The following is a 14960-nucleotide window of genomic DNA, read 5'->3' on the forward strand; positions in this document are numbered from 1 at the left end:
CGTAATTGGTCTCAGATCTGGTATTTCCAGATTGGGCAATTGTCTCTCCCCCACTCACGCTCAAGCTTATAGCTCACCCTATAAGCTGGCACTGTCACTTTCCTCCAATCTCACCGTCAGCGCCCTTGATACTCCATCTAGCAGCTATATAGTCAGACTGTTGTCCCGCGCGCGACGCGCGAATCACCCAATTCCGACTTGACTTGCGAGCGCAAGCTCGGGCACGCTATCACGCCATGTCTGCCCAAATCGACTATGCAGAGATCTCCCGACATGCCCGTTAGTCCAGCCGCGTGCCCTGCCAATCTGTCAAGATAAGAAGCTGACTGATAGGCCGTATTGTTGATGCCAACCGCGCGCAAGCTGTCGTTGATCAAGTAGTGAGCTCCACCCGGGATTTAGCTAAGGGTAGATGTCGCAAGCGGATACTAGCTCCGACTCGGCCCCTCCTACAGCAGCCGAATCCTCCACCTCCCGGCCGCCGAAGAAGCTCAAGTACACCCGCAGTACAAAGGGCTGTCTAGAATGCCGAAAGCACAAGGTCAAATGTGACGAGACATTGCCGTGCTGTTTGCGCTGCGTAGCTGCTCAGAGATCCTGTGACTATGCCAGTGCGAACGCGTCCGGGCGAAAGGCGGAGACTGGACGTTCGCGCCGACCGACAATAGGGCGGGGCGTCTCAGAAGCTCAATCTGCGACACGCCAGGAATCGTCAGAAGCGGACTCGGCTATGGATGGTTTGGTGGGCGGGCAGGCACCCCTAGCTCCGCCTCAGGCTATGCAGTCCGGTGGCGTAGGGGAGACCGATGTCCTCCTGGCAGCAGCTACGCAGCAGGAATATGGTGCAGGGTTGATGGGTATGGTGTCCGGGAACGATGGCAGCGGGCAATGGGCTGCGAGGGGATGGGCAATATCGCCTCCGCAGGTGCAAGCCGGTGGAAGTCGGGATTACCTGATGGGTATGGGAATGGGGAATCATGTGAGTCGTCATACACACTCGTAGCTGATGTCAGTCGAGCCCTGATCTCAGCTTCCTCAACGATCTCTTCGCCTTTACACCAGCTCCTACCCTTCCACCCTTGGAGACGTCCCCCTCCCAGATCCTTCCCATCAACTTTTTGGCGCCCACTCCAGCACCTACCTCACAAACGGACCCCTTGCCTCAATTCGCCAATTTGAACAAATCTCGGCTACTCGCCCGTCGGACAGCCAATCAGAATATGGCGGCACCGGCTGTCTCCAGGGGAATCTCGCCCCTTTCAAATTCTACTGTACATCCTCGGATGCTATTGATAGAGACTATCCTACAGTGAGTGTCAATAGCAAGTCAAGCTGACAGCAGAGCGAGCGAGTTTGATGACTCGCTATTTGAGTTTGGGCCTTCTGGACGCGTCATACAATCTCTACCGGGAAGCTCCAGAGGGTTTGGCGGCACGGATGTGCTCTCGAACGCCTTCTCCTCCCCTTCTGCCCGCACGCTCTTCCACCACTACTGCAACGTCTCGGCTCGATTTCTCGTCACCATGGGCAATATCGGTCCGAACCCTCTCGTCACGCTCTGCACCCCCAGCAAACTCCTCGACACATCGTCCGCCGCCTCCGCCGCTATCCGCATGAGTCTGCTCAGCACGAGTATGGCACATTTTACGTACGAGACGGTCGATCTAGTGGGCGCGGCCAATCTAGGGAGAAATTGGGCGAGCACGAGGGCCAGATTAGATGCGGTGGGGCGAAAGTTTAAGAAGGCTGCGTTATCGAACATCTTCATGGCGGAGACGACAGAGACTAGTCCCGAAGCCAGTGAGTGTATCGATGTATGCTCAGAGAACCGAGCTCATCTTGTAGTTGACTCTATCCTTGCCGCTTGCACCTTTATCTGCATTCGAGATGTAAGTCAGGGTTTTCCCGAAGCTGACGATCAGGTGATCAGCGCAGATCCTACATGGGCGGACAATATGGAGTTCGTGCTAAAGCTTGCGCACAAGAAGGGCGGACCGCAGGCCATGCTCAAGACTACCAATGGGGCAAGCAACTTTACCCGGCGATACTTGCTGGAGAATCTCGCTACACACGATGTCTTCAGTGAGTTAGCCAACAGAACCTTCTGACTTCAGGCTGCTTCTCTACCGGCAAAGAGCCAGCGCTACTTGGCAACTATGACTGCTGGTGGTTTGAGAGCGTCGAAACGTCTCAGACGCGGTGGGAATGGGAGTCGGTAGAGAGAACGTGAGTGACGAGCAAGGCGGCGCTGATTTCAGTTTCGGTATCTCACGCGCCATGGTGGAGCTCGTCGCCCGAGTCGTCACCCTCGACTCGCGGAAACGCCGCCTCGGAATCGTCATGAGCGACCATCCCGAGGAAATGATGGTCATAGGCCAACACTTCATTCGTGAATCGCACTGCCTACTGCTCGAGGCGGATATCTGGGGAAACAGTCTGAGCGCGTTACCTCAGCATCATCGCGTTACTGTGAGTCCAGAATCTGGAGTGTGCTGATTGTAGTGCGGCGACTACATCTACAAATACATGACCGTCGTCCTCATCCTCGCTGATGTGAGTATGAATCCATAGCTCGGCTGATGGCAAGATACTCGAACAGCCCATCTCCACGCCGCGTATCGCCCAGTCGGTCGATAGCATCCTCGAGCTCTGCAGCGAAGCCACCGCGATGCGCATGTCCGTCATGCTCACCTGGCCACTGCTCATTGCGGGCTTGTATTGTTTGCCGGAGAAGCGGGAAAAGGTGTCCTCATTATTCGACGCTTTCCAGTATGACTATTGCGAAGATCTGAGATGTGCTGTAAGTGATATTCTGACCTACATGGCGCTATATAGCTAATGAGCAGCGCTCGTTGTTGGAGGAACAGTGGAGGCTCATTGAGGCAGGGCACGGTCCTCGTCCATGGCGAGAAGTCATGAAGAAGCTGGACAAGCACGCAATGCTGATCTAATTTATAGCATATGTATTATTTCGGCCTTGTTGTGTTCCACGCGGAGTTTGAGATTGTCAGAGGGGATGATTTCTCGAGCATGACTAATGTGGCCTGCAATACTAAGTGTAGAGCGGCCCGAGACCAGAGCCAAACAGCCGTCCGACCTTCCTGAGACCGGCCGTAGATAGCTACATACATAGTGCTGATACAACAAAATCGACAGTCTCCCGAATAGATACCGCCCCTTCGCCCTCGCCTCGGACATCATTCCTCCAGCCCGCCATGCCCTGAACCGGGTATGAACGCCCAAGTCGTCCCAGCGACCATAAGTCCCGCTGAAACCAATACCAATCCCCAATGAATCACCTGGCTCCGCCGGCGCTTTGACGGCGAGTGATCCGAATCGATTCCGAGGCGAGGAGCGAGGAAGAGGTAGAACAATATCTGAAGGAGTCAGTCTTCAATGAAAATTGAAGAGGTGAGGCTCAAACACACGGGCAAGATGATACAGATCAAGAATGCGCTGAAACTTCCCAAGAAAGCCATCACCCTCCCGAAACCGGGCAAGTAGATCGCAGCGACCGTACACAGGCCAGTGACGATTGTCCTGCTAATCACACGAGCGGCAAACTTTTTCCGCTCCGCCGAGTGATACTTGGCTTCTGCATCCGACTCGGGATCGACCAGATCCCCAGGTCCGAATTGGGGTTTGGGGGCCTCGCCCGGACTGATAGATGGCGAATCGAGCACCGCTGACTCCTCCTGACCCACCGCCAGTGCCGGGCGCCGGAACACCCCTTCCGCGATGCCCAGGACCGTCTCCAGGGTGAGGTTGAGCGGGCGCGAGCACAGCCCGAACTTCGTGACTGGGTTGATGACGATCATCCAGAGGGCGAATAGGTTGAGCCAGCGTGGATAGGCGTATTTCGGCTGCATGAGATCCCGGGTGATCTCGTCCGAGACGGTTTGACCTATCATGAGGTAGCCAGCTGCGGCGGCGACAAATGAGAGGACGGTCGCGATGGCCTGAAGGATCAGCTTTCAGATGCAGTCAGTAGACATCTCAGCTCTGAGGGGGACTCACGAAAGCCCGATTGATGACCCGATCAAAGTGCTCAGGATTCTTCATATCCCTTGCTAAGCTGGGCATGACCGCATGACCCCCAAAGCCCGCCAGTACGAGCCCTATCCCGCCTAGCCAGTTGCTCCCAGTCCATTCTGGGGAGAAGTGGGTAGGTGACGGATCGCGCAGGGAGCCGGGTGCGGTAGGTTTTGAGAAGCCGTCAATGAGGATGATCACGATCAGGAGGAGAGAGGATAGCGTCGATAGTAGTGAGGGAAGGGAGAGGAGAGATAGTGGGAGGAGAGCGGTAGGGAGGACGCTGAAATATAAGCTTGGTCCTCTCCAGTTGAGCAGTAACTTACATAATAAACCCGACAATCTTGAAAGTATCGGCCGAGATGTCGGGGTAGATGACATTGAGCGAGTCACCGAATAATACAATCAGAGCCACACTGTATCGGTTAGTATAGCTCTCAGAGTGAGAAGGAGGTGCTCACCCCAATGCAAAGAGCTCTAGGCAGAACCTGCTTATCAGCTCAAGCCTTTAGACACCTGGACAAGCGGCTTACAGTACGTTGATAGCCCCTCCCGCCCATCCACCAAGGGCCTTCTTGCCTATATCGGTATAACCCCTCAAAGTCGGATCGGCTCTGATCAGCCTGGCCAAAAGCTTCGCACTGAGATCATCAGCTGGATGCAATTGAGAAGCAATACAGCGGCCGCATATCAGCTTACGTGTGGCAAGTCAGAGCTGCGAATCCAACGAGCATGACCGTACCACCTATCCATCCAGCGTATGCGAAAGCTAGAGGAAGCGATAAGAGTCCGATACCGACAAGTACAGCAACCCCGTTGAATAGCTGAACGTATCAGCTGGATGTGTCGCCCATATTACGCAGCTGATGGTCTCACCGTTTGTCCATCCGTACTTTCACCCCACTCCATGACCACCATACTCTTTCTTCTCGATCGCGTACTACCTCTCCGTCCCGCCTGAAGCGTCCCGACCGAGCTCTTCCGCCGTGCCGCAACGCTACTCCGTCTCCGCGCCCCCTGAGATGCAGGAACCAAGGGCGTCGTCTCGTTCGCAACCTCTTCCGCGTCGAAAGACGTCGGGGAGATGTCTTTCCGGCCAGTGTCGAGTCTCTGCCCCGCCGAGCTTGCAGGAGGCAACCTCGCTCCGACAGGATGAAACGTTCTCGAGCTGGACGAGCTCCCCAGAACCGACGTCGGCCTCGAGCCGTCCGTCCTCCCCGGGGCAGGATATGCCGATACACCCGACCGAGCAGCCTTGAGAGGCGTGATGGTCGATACGCTCGCCTCGAGGTCGTCGAACTCCCGCTCATCTCCATAATCCGGCATGCCCGGTATATCGCTGGACCGGCCTTTCGGCGTCTCCTGGTCGTCCACTCCGTCTCCCTCTTCCGCGTCTTCTTCGAGGATATCTTCGTCCTCGTCTAGGTCGTCTTCCTCCGCTGAGTAGTTGCGACGCCGCCGGACGGACCCGTAGTCGCTCGTGGAGGATTGAGAGCGGGAGGAGGGGTTGATGAAGGATGGAGCGGAACCGGCTGTCTGTCCATATCGCATCTGCTGCGAGCGGGAGTCTGCCTGTTAGTGATATACTCTTACAGCTTAAGAGCGGACATACAGCTGAAGACCAAGTCAAGACTGCTCTGCACGACCCCACTCCGCCGCCGAGGCATCTCGGGTGCCGCCGGGATGGGGACCGCATCGGGCGGGGACGTCATGTCGTAGGCCGTATTTTCCGGGTGGCGAGCACTAAGATAGGGGCTTATGTCGATACCCGGGGGAGGAAAGGCGCTGGACCTCTGTGTGGGGTAGATGTATACAGGAGGTGAAGGGTAGATAAGGTCTTACATATGCCAAGTGGTCGTCTGCCAAAAATCGACTTACGGCAGGACCGGTGCCTGGCTAATGGTTCCGGGGGCGATTTTGAGTTTAGCTTCGCGTCCAAAAGTCCGAGCGCCGCATTCCTCATTCAACTCTCTACACATCATATTCAGAGACCAGGGACCATGGCCATGGCTCCCACCTCTACAGATCCAGCTCTCAGCGTAGCGAATGACCTCCAGAGTCTTAGCCTCAGCCCCGCTGCTCCCAAGGGAGAGGTCCCATCAGCGACCCCTTCGGACTTCCTTCTGCCGGACGATGCGGTCTGCGTCTCCGCACCCGGGAAGGTCCTCATGGCAGGCGGCTACCTCGTCCTTGAACGTCAACACGAGGGCCTTGTCCTCGCTACGTCTAGTCGCTTCTACTGCGTCGCCGCCGGTACTCGATCCGCTGCGTCCAGCTCCACCGCCGACCCAAAATCCGCAACCATCACCATCTCGGCCTCGCAGTTCCCGGCGGAATGTTCCTGGTCATACCGCGTCAATCTGGTGACTTACCCGGCGCCGGTCAAATCCATACCCGACGATACGCCGTGGCCGGAATCGTTGGCGTATCTCGACCTGGAGCAGACGAATCCTGGGAACGGGAAGAACAAGTTTGTCGAGATTGCGCTGGCGAAGACGCTGCAGCTGGCTCTGGAGACTATCTCTGAGGGGGAGGAGTATAAGGGGGACAATGAGAAGGCGGGAGTGGAGCTGTTGCGGAGAATGAGGGGAAGTGGAGGCGGTATGGAGGCGTTCGTAATGGCCGATAATGACTTCTATTCGCAGCGCGAGCAGGTGAGCTAGTTGGATCGCTCGAAACTTCGCGAGGCCTAAGCTGACAGACAGCTCACTGACCGGAACCTGCCACGCCGCATCTCATCCCTTACACAACTGCCCCCGTTCAACCCCCTCCCTCGCCCTATTCACCAAATCAACAAGACCGGCCTCGGTTCCTCCGCGGCACTCACCACATCCCTCACTGCCGCCCTCCTCTCCTACTTCGGCATCATTACCCTTCCTTCCTCCTCATCCTCCCCCACGCCCGAAGAGACCACATCCCTCGACACAGTGCACGCTCTCGCCCAGCTCGCACACTGCCTCGCCCAAGGCAAGGTCGGCTCAGGCTTCGACGTCTCTTCCGCCGTATACGGCTCACACGCCTACCGTCGCTTCTCCCCCGCCATCCTCACGCCACTCATGTCCTCCCCGCATCTTCCTATCCGCGCTGCCAACCTGAAAGACTCGCTCGCCCGGGATAAATGGGACCAAACGACCGCTCCTCTGCGCCTGCCCAAAGGCCTCAGGCTCGTACTTGCCGATGTCGACGCAGGGACGGATACGCCCAGCTTTGTCAACAAGGTGCTGTGGTGGAAGGTCGAGCAGGCGGAAGAGGCCGGGAGAATGTGGGCGAGCTTGGCAGAAGCGAACGGACTGCTCAGGCAGCACTTGGAGGGACTGTGCAGTATGGAGGAAGATGAGGGGTACACGAGGTTTATGGAGGAGAGCGCCGAAAAGCATATGGAGGACGTAAGCTACATCGCGGCTGAAGTTGGGTTTGGCTAATGGATGTAGCTCGATCGAGATACGGTGCTGGGCAAGCAGCTGTATAGGGTTTACTCGACGTTATTCGTGAGCTCGTTGACTATCTCGCTTCACATTGTAAAAGCTGACACTGTAGTGCCTGCGTCAGCTCTTCCGCCTCGTCACCGCCGCGTCCAAAGTGCCCGTCGAACCAGCAGAGCAATCCCGCGTCTTGAACGCCAGCATGAAGATCCCAGGAGTGGTAGGCGGGGGTGTTCCAGGCGGTAAGCTCATTTACCACATCGGATGATCGAAGGAGCTGACAGGTGAAGCCGGGGGATTCGACGCGCTCTTCCTTCTCGTTGTCGACACCCCTACGGTGCTGGAGGCGGTCCAGGATCTCTGGGAAGGATGGACGGAGATGTCCCTGTGCCCACTTTTGGCGAGGCAGAGTGATGGTGGGTTGGTCAAGGTCGATGTCGGGGAGGTGGCCGGCCTGAAGGAGGGAATAGCAGGATGGGAGAAGAGGAAGTTGGCCGCTACACTATAGGTAACAACCCCATGCTTTAAGCCGCGACCCCGTTAGTGGCCAGAGACCTCATGAACGTCCTTATAGAAGCCTCATTGCTTGGGTCGGGGTACTCCAGGATTCAGGACTAGCCCGATAGCACCCATGAACTAGGCTCGGTCCAAGCCCCTCACTTCATTTCACGAGGGGGGCCGACTTCAACGAACGAGGCCCATGAACCACAATTCTCGATGCTCGGCTCCGAGATCCGAAGCGAAGCATTCCTCACCAGAGCATATTCGTCGCGTCTCTCCCATCTCTCGTCTACTGCACCCTTCCATCTGGACCGGTACACGTACTCTGCAACCTATACTGCCACACCGCTACGCGCTCCCGTACTGGCTACCGCTGCATACCTGTTGCCAGCGCCCAGCTCGCGCGGTTGCCAGGGATCCCATCTCACCTTTCCGGCCAAGCTGGACGCGTCGCCGACCGCAAGCGCCTTGCTCCCTGTTCCCGCTGCCTGTGACAGCGCGCAGCGATGATGACAAGTTAGTCGGGCTCACACAATCATCATCAGCTGTGGCTGACACCCTCAGGAGGTTCCAAACGCAAATCTTCAGCTTCAGAAGCTCAAGGCGATAGCGACCGTCCGCCCTCCCAGCGCCAAAGACTTTGTTTCTGCGAGAAAACTTGCAAGCCCAGAAATCCACAGGGCGTCTTACGGTGGCCTGCAACCTGGGCGAAACACAACCCAATCATCCCCTCGATTACTCCTCTCGACTCAACCCCGCTAAACGCCAACTCCGTCCCCCCCGACCACAACCGACCAGAGCAGGGTACGGATCTCGGTCAGAAGGGGAAAGGGCAAGGTGGTGGATGGAAGTCCAACGAAGCAGGCGGAGAGGTCGAAGGCCTTTCTAGCAGCGGGGACGAGGGAGACAGCGGGGACGAGGTAGATGATCCGCCGGCTGGTCCGCCATCGATTGACGTTGATTCGGAGATCGAGGAGGCGGAAGACGAGGCGGCCGATGCGGAAGCCGGTGGGGAGTCGGCCGGATGGAAGGCGGATCAATTCGAGCGAGATGTGGACGAGTCGACGCATGAACAGATACTGCCAGCCCGTCAGTATCTTCTGCTCAATACGGAACTCAAATCATGAACTGGACTGACTGGAAGAACGCAATGGATCAATCCCTGATGACACCGATCTCGCGGTTCCGTTACGGGTCCGCCAGTACTTCCAGGAAGTGCGCGCGACGGACAAGCACAAAGCAGCACTCAGGCGCTACTACCCGGAGCTTTTCATTCCAGACGCGAACGTCCTGGATCGCGAAGGTTGAGTGACGGGTAGTAAGGAGGACATTGTAGGTACAGCGGCGAATGATATGATATGTGACGACTCTGATTTCCACCACATATGTTCGATGGGCAGATAGCGGGTCGCCATACAAAAAGTAGTGGCTACATGCAGGGCGAGCTGCTAATGCGAAATCTCAATCACGACCTCCTAAGTAGATCCTCCCTCCTTCTGCTCCAGCCCCGCTGCCTCCTTGTCCGACCTGTGCTCCGCCGTCTTCTCTTTCATACACGCCTTGACCTCCTCAACCCGACTCGCCTCTGCCCCTTGGTTCCCTGTCCACGTCTTCGAGCCCGGTCCGGACCGCTTCTCCGGGTCCAGGTCGTCTAAGCATCGCGTGGATGCAATAACGCCGCTCCCGAGGCACTCGACGTTGCGGTACAGCGCGAGGACCTGGCCTGGGGCGACAGCCGGTATGAGGTCGACAGGCTCGCATACTATACTGCTACCATCAGCTTGGATCCTCTCGGAAGTCACGATGAGAAGAGAGATAGCTCACCCCAAACCATCGTCCGATATTCTCACCCTTGCGGGGACGTCATCCATCCGATGTCTGACCTGTACTCTGACGAGGTTGGCGGCTAATATGCCCTTGGGAGGGACGTCGTTCTGCCATCTGAAGTTGGGCACGTGCATTTGCCAGCAGAGCAGAGAGGGGTGTCTACTGTAGCAAATCAGTCTTCAACAAGTCCGAAAGCCTGAAATCGTCATATGTTGAGGGCAGGGAGGGGACTTACGCGCCCGGCACGACCATCACGTCTTTCCCCTCCTTCCCTACTCCTTTCCGAGAGACAAACCACCGTTCTTCTCTGCTCGGCAGCCGCGCGCGCTGGCCTATCGTGTAGTGCCACAACCCATTGTGAGGGCCGAGAATCTCGCCCGAGGGAGTGACGATGTTGCCTGGCGGTCCGGCAGCTGGCGTGGTATACTGCGCTGGAAGATTAGCTCGCTGTGCAACGGGAGAGGCATTGGATGAGCTTACTGATGAAGTCGCCAAAGTTATCTCTTTCTCCGATGAAGCACACCCCCATACTTTCCGCTCGTTCCGCGGTGGGCAGCTCCCAGTGCCGAGCAAGACGCCGAGTCCAGCCTTTCGTTATATTTGCTAGTGGAAGTACGGCCTAAAGAATCAGCTGTAGACCTTTCCTTTGTGCCGGAGACAAGGGGCTTGCTAGCTGCAAATACCTACCCGTGTTATCTGAGCCTTGCTCAAACCAGAGAGATAGTAAGATTGATCCTTCGTCTTATCCTTTGCGCGGAACAGGCGGTGTTTCTCCAGCCCGTGCTGGTGATAAACCCGAGCGTAGTGACCTACTTGATCAGCTGAGAATCTTGGAGCGCCGTGATCAAGCGTACCGGTCGCCAGCATATGCCGAGGGTGATCCTTCGACTCCTTCGCCGCGATATAGTCTAGCAGAGCCCCAAACTTGATCTCACTACCGCATCAGCTTTATTGAGGACTATGGACCAGCAAGCTTAGCAGACTCACCTATTACACATCACATCCGGATTAGGCGTCCCCCCGTCCTCCCATACGCCCACACAAGGCTCAAAAACCCTTGTCCAGTACTCTTTCGAGAAGTCCACCATTCGGACTCGCTTGTCGGGTATACCGAGATGCTTGCATACTCGCCGGACATCCTCCCAGTCCTTCTCCCATGCGCAGACGGACTTGCCCTTCCCCTTCTTGGAGCCAGAGGAGTAGGAGAGATCGGCTAGGGAGGAGCTGGATTTGGATGAGGGGTCGGAGGGCGGCGCGGATTCGGAGAGGAGGGGATCCCAGTTCCGCATAAAGAGGACATTGAGGCTGACGGGCTGGGGCATCAGCTGATTGAGTAACAGGTGAGATACGCAAGACGGACCATGTCTTTCAGTATCCGGAGTGCCACGGAAGAGTCAACTCCGCCAGACATCGCCATCGTCACTGGCGATCAGCTCTACAGCTCGAACGGCTCTGGAGGAGCAGATTCACCATGATCACCCTGTCTCATTCCGAGATCCTCCATAGTAGGCAGTAGTGCCTTGAGCTCTCCGCGAGGTATCACGAGCTTCTTGCTCGCTGGCTCGAGCGGGGCAGCTGTAGACGAACCCTCGGTCGAGTAAGGCCGGGCCACATAGCTCCTAGCGCAGCCCACGCAGGATCTCCGGGCAGCTTGGAAGAGCGGTCGACTCGGACCTGCGACGTTCATGCCGATACTGCGCAGTCGGACACTGTGATGCGGTGAGAATGATCAGTATGAGGTACAAGAGGCAAAGGTTACATGTCTGCAGCATCGATCAGCTGAAATTTCTGGTGGCCCCGGGACCTTGGAATTAATTCAGGCACGGTGCCAAACCAAACAAATCCGCCCCGCCCAGACAGCACACACCACATGTCCAGTCATCCTATCACCCTTTCAACATATACCTTACGCATACATCTTGTTCACCTACACGTACAGCGATACCGTACACACGGGAATGACCACCCGGAAGTCATCGCGAAATTCTGTTGCCGGTCCGTCCTCAAGGGCCGGGGACAGACCCCCACCTTCTTCCACACGCCTTCGACCGACGCGAGGTGCAGCACGCGTGGTGTCCGAAGACGAACTTCCGTCGCAAAAGAGATCGTACAAGGCGAAAGGTAAACCACGGGCGTCTTTACCTGCTGCTCGGTCCAAGGCGAAGCCGTTGCCACCTGTCGACGATTTCGTTGATCCGACGTATCCGTGCGTGATGCGAATCAGAGACGCGAGGCGGAGGGGCGATGCTGACGAGGCAGACGGCCGGATGAGTGGGATGATAGAAATGTCTTCATCAGATACAAGTGAGTCAGCAGACCAAGTTCGAGCTAGGCATGGCTGACAAGCAGGACTTGCCAGCTCAGCGGGAATACCTGGGGAGTAGGGGACTTGTACGTCCTCTCATCACGGACTGGCATGGCCTGACCTCTGATATCGCAGTGTTCATGTCAAAGGGGAGAGTTCCGAGGGTCAGGAGATACCGTACGTTCCTGCCCCTGTATGTCATCAGCCACTGATTGCCAGCCAAGATTGGACTGCCCGCATCCTCCATGTTAGAGCGGAAGGCGGACAACGTGTCTTCTGGTATGTCCTTCCATTGGACTCGCTGATGATAGTGGAGTCGACTGGGTCTTTACCAGCATGAAGATGATGCTCGACCAGAACTGTCGCAATCCGCCCCATAAGAAGACCGTACAATTCCCGACCGAGGTGGTTCTGGGCCAAGGACAGCAACTCGGTTCGATTATCTCGATACAATGCATCAACGACTATGCCAAAGTCGTGCATTTCGACGAGGCGGATCCTCTGCAGCCTCCGATCATGTATGATGGGACTGCGTTCTATCGCTCCAGGTTCCGTCCATCGACAGATGAGGAGATCGAGAGGGAGGTGAGTGCGTTACTATACGTATTGAAAGCGAGCTGATGGAGCAGGAAGCAGCAGCGGCGAAGAGTACAAGCCAGACGCGCAAGTCGCGGATGTGGAACGCTCGTTTCCCCATGCACGAGGTGAGCTGGGAAAAGCTGTTCGGCCAGCGGAAATTCTAAGCTGACTTTACAGTTTGAGCACCCTACGACCTGCTTCTGCGCCAGGCGGTATATCCCTCTCCCTGCTGGCTCAGAGCCGATGGTGCTCTGTCCTCGAGATGGTCAGTGATCTCCTACTCTGAGCTGACCCGCAGGCTGCAAGAAATGGTTCCATTTCTCCTGCCTCGATAAGCGGTCCGCCCATCGCTTACACGGCGCCACGGCCATCGCCGACCTCACCTCGTCCGGCCTGGACCTCCTACACACCGATCGTCTCACCCGCGGCGACTATATCGAACAGCACGCCGCATCAGCGGAAGCATCCTCCTTGACATCCCACCTCTCCCGATTACCGCGCGACGAGCGCGGCATCCCTATCTCCCTCCTCCGCGCAGCGGAATCATCCATCACTCGCGGTACCTACGCCATGGGTATAGTCGGTAATGCGCGCGCTGTGCTCGAGGCCAGGGAGGTGTACCAGCGCGTCCGACAGTGTCTGGACGCAGCTGCAAATCGGCCGGACATGCGGAAACGGAAGAGGGGGGCAAAGGTGGTTGTGGAGATAGGCGGTGACCAATTCTCGGAGCATGTAGATGCGGAGACGAAGGCGAAGGTGGCGGCCTGGATGAAGGTGTTCGGGGCGCGGGGGAGTTACCTGGATGAGGAGGATGAAGGGACGAGAGGGAGAAGAGAGGATTGTTGGGTGTGTCCAGATTGCCAGGCGGCGATCTAGGCAGGCGCAGGGGTCCGGAAGTGGGTCGATAGAAACGGCGGGGTGGTGTATAGGATCGGTGAGAGCAGAACACCGGCTAGATGTTGTACATAGACTACAATATTGGAATGAGAGCGTGAGCACAGATCGCTGACAAGGACGCTTGGCCTCAGCTGAGCCACTGACCCTATCCAGGCCCGTAACTAATGGTCACTTCCTCACAAGGTATTGATGCAAGCACGACGGATGGACACAAGTGATTCGTGCTATCTAAACTCCACGGCGCGGGCGTAACATGTCTAGATCTCGATCTACATCTCGCCTACGTACACGCCTGCTGGACGCCGGGAACGCGCTGATCTTTGTCGTCAAACACCTCACAGACCAGCTTCATACCGCCCTTGTCTCTACATACTTGCGTGGCCTCATCCGACAAGCTCGCAAGCGTCCACCACGTATGATACTCACCGCGGCCCATGAAGGAGAAGTCTTCGTCTGCGTCGAGGTCCCCGGCCGGGATACCTTCGATGTGGCACTTCAGAGGGCGTTAGCTGTAGCTTCACGCGAAGGAGCTCAGAGTCTCGGTGTAGAGGGAGACTTACGTTGACATGCTTCCCGTCCGATGTGTGCGTGAAGGCTGCGTGCCCTGGCTTCAAGCCGAGTCGAGTGTCCATGCCTACGGCATCTTGGTCGGCACTTGTGAGCACATATGGGTTCTCGTGGTCACCGGTGGTGTAGAAGTGCAGGGAGGTGCGCGGGCCATTGACACCAAAGATCGAGAGGGAGGCATCCTCGGATGTTGACGAGAAGCTGATCATGACACGGGCAAGAGCGCCAGGCAGGGCGATAAGCATGGGCGCATAGAGAAGACTCGGACGCATGGCGATCGAGGTTTAGTGGTACGTCGATGGTAAGTTCAACTTGGTTCAGAATTACACAGTTCCGAGCTGGGAGAGGGGGGGCAGAGAAATATATCGGTGAATATGCAGGGTAGGGATCACACTGGTCGAGACGGGCTCCTCTCCTTTGATGATCATTGGAAGGAATGTGGGCACGAGACGGAGGCAGGGGTACAAAGCAGCACGTCGCAAGTGTGGACAGAGCTAAGGAGACCGTTATGGGCATGAGACAGGGCTAAGGAGACCGGCAAGGGCACGAACGATTGGAGTAAGCAGAGGAAAGGAGCGTCCGACCGTCTGAATCAGCGTCTGGGGGGCAAATCGGCAGGACGATTTTAAGAGGCCTTAATTGCCGGTGATCATATATGAAAGTAAGCTGGGCTATAGAGCGTCTCATAGGCCGAGTGTACCGCCCAGAAAGTGCTGCGCCTTGAGGCTCTGAAGGGCGTCACAATGTCACATCACTGCGCTAGCAATAGAGGAGATATAGGGCAGGAGCCAGATCTCACACAGCAGACCGAAATGGACAGCATTTCCTAA

General features: G+C 56.7%; 6 protein-coding genes across 6 annotated transcripts; 3 read left to right on the plus strand and 3 right to left on the minus strand.

Annotated features, from left to right (window-relative positions):
- Positions 1–236: 236 nt before the first annotated feature.
- Positions 237–2951, plus strand: MKK02DRAFT_45852 (fungal-specific transcription factor domain-containing protein; the record flags this gene model as incomplete). The annotated part of the gene is made up of 13 exons (XM_053093643.1): positions 237–279; positions 334–380; positions 413–495; positions 613–979; positions 1014–1309; positions 1343–1800; positions 1846–1889; positions 1923–2082; positions 2115–2226; positions 2259–2469; positions 2503–2553; positions 2588–2800; positions 2847–2951. The coding sequence occupies 13 exons, from the start codon at positions 237–239 to the stop codon at positions 2949–2951; spliced, it is 2190 nt and encodes a 729-aa protein (XP_052946919.1).
- A 246-nt stretch (positions 2952–3197) lies between these two features.
- Positions 3198–5744, minus strand: MKK02DRAFT_45853 (putative amino acid transporter; the record flags this gene model as incomplete). Its single annotated transcript, XM_053093644.1, has 9 exons — positions 3198–3377; positions 3429–3959; positions 4018–4315; positions 4359–4448; positions 4494–4520; positions 4566–4673; positions 4732–4856; positions 4909–5600; positions 5645–5744. 9 exons carry the CDS (start codon positions 5742–5744, stop codon positions 3198–3200), a joined length of 2151 nt encoding a protein of 716 aa, XP_052946920.1.
- A 294-nt stretch (positions 5745–6038) lies between these two features.
- Positions 6039–7962, plus strand: MKK02DRAFT_26645 (ribosomal protein S5 domain 2-type protein; the record flags this gene model as incomplete). Its single annotated transcript, XM_053087230.1, is given in 6 exon segments — positions 6039–6413; positions 6474–6686; positions 6738–7444; positions 7502–7550; positions 7570–7696; positions 7745–7962. The coding sequence occupies 6 exon segments, from the start codon at positions 6039–6041 to the stop codon at positions 7960–7962; spliced, it is 1689 nt and encodes a 562-aa protein (XP_052946921.1).
- A 1468-nt stretch (positions 7963–9430) lies between these two features.
- MKK02DRAFT_45856 (tRNA methyl transferase-domain-containing protein) lies at positions 9431–11469 on the minus strand (the record flags this gene model as incomplete). The annotated part of the gene is made up of 9 exons (XM_053093645.1): positions 9431–9725; positions 9780–9896; positions 10018–10213; positions 10263–10401; positions 10470–10591; positions 10637–10716; positions 10770–11095; positions 11143–11204; positions 11253–11469. 9 exons carry the CDS (start codon positions 11467–11469, stop codon positions 9431–9433), a joined length of 1554 nt encoding a protein of 517 aa, XP_052946922.1.
- A 271-nt stretch (positions 11470–11740) lies between these two features.
- MKK02DRAFT_45857 (uncharacterized protein) lies at positions 11741–13542 on the plus strand (the record flags this gene model as incomplete). The annotated part of the gene is made up of 9 exons (XM_053093646.1): positions 11741–11988; positions 12042–12086; positions 12132–12173; positions 12223–12264; positions 12307–12366; positions 12399–12672; positions 12717–12791; positions 12844–12931; positions 12965–13542. 9 exons carry the CDS (start codon positions 11741–11743, stop codon positions 13540–13542), a joined length of 1452 nt encoding a protein of 483 aa, XP_052946923.1.
- Positions 13543–13843: 301 nt separating this feature from the next.
- MKK02DRAFT_45858 (uncharacterized protein) lies at positions 13844–14402 on the minus strand (the record flags this gene model as incomplete). Its single annotated transcript, XM_053093647.1, has 2 exons — positions 13844–14056; positions 14124–14402. The coding sequence occupies 2 exons, from the start codon at positions 14400–14402 to the stop codon at positions 13844–13846; spliced, it is 492 nt and encodes a 163-aa protein (XP_052946924.1).
- Positions 14403–14960: the final 558 nt, after the last annotated feature.

The sequence above is a fragment of the Dioszegia hungarica genome (assembly GCF_025882075.1).
Source record: "Dioszegia hungarica strain PDD-24b-2 chromosome Unknown MKK02contig_8, whole genome shotgun sequence".
NCBI lineage: Eukaryota > Fungi > Basidiomycota > Tremellomycetes > Tremellales > Bulleribasidiaceae > Dioszegia > Dioszegia hungarica.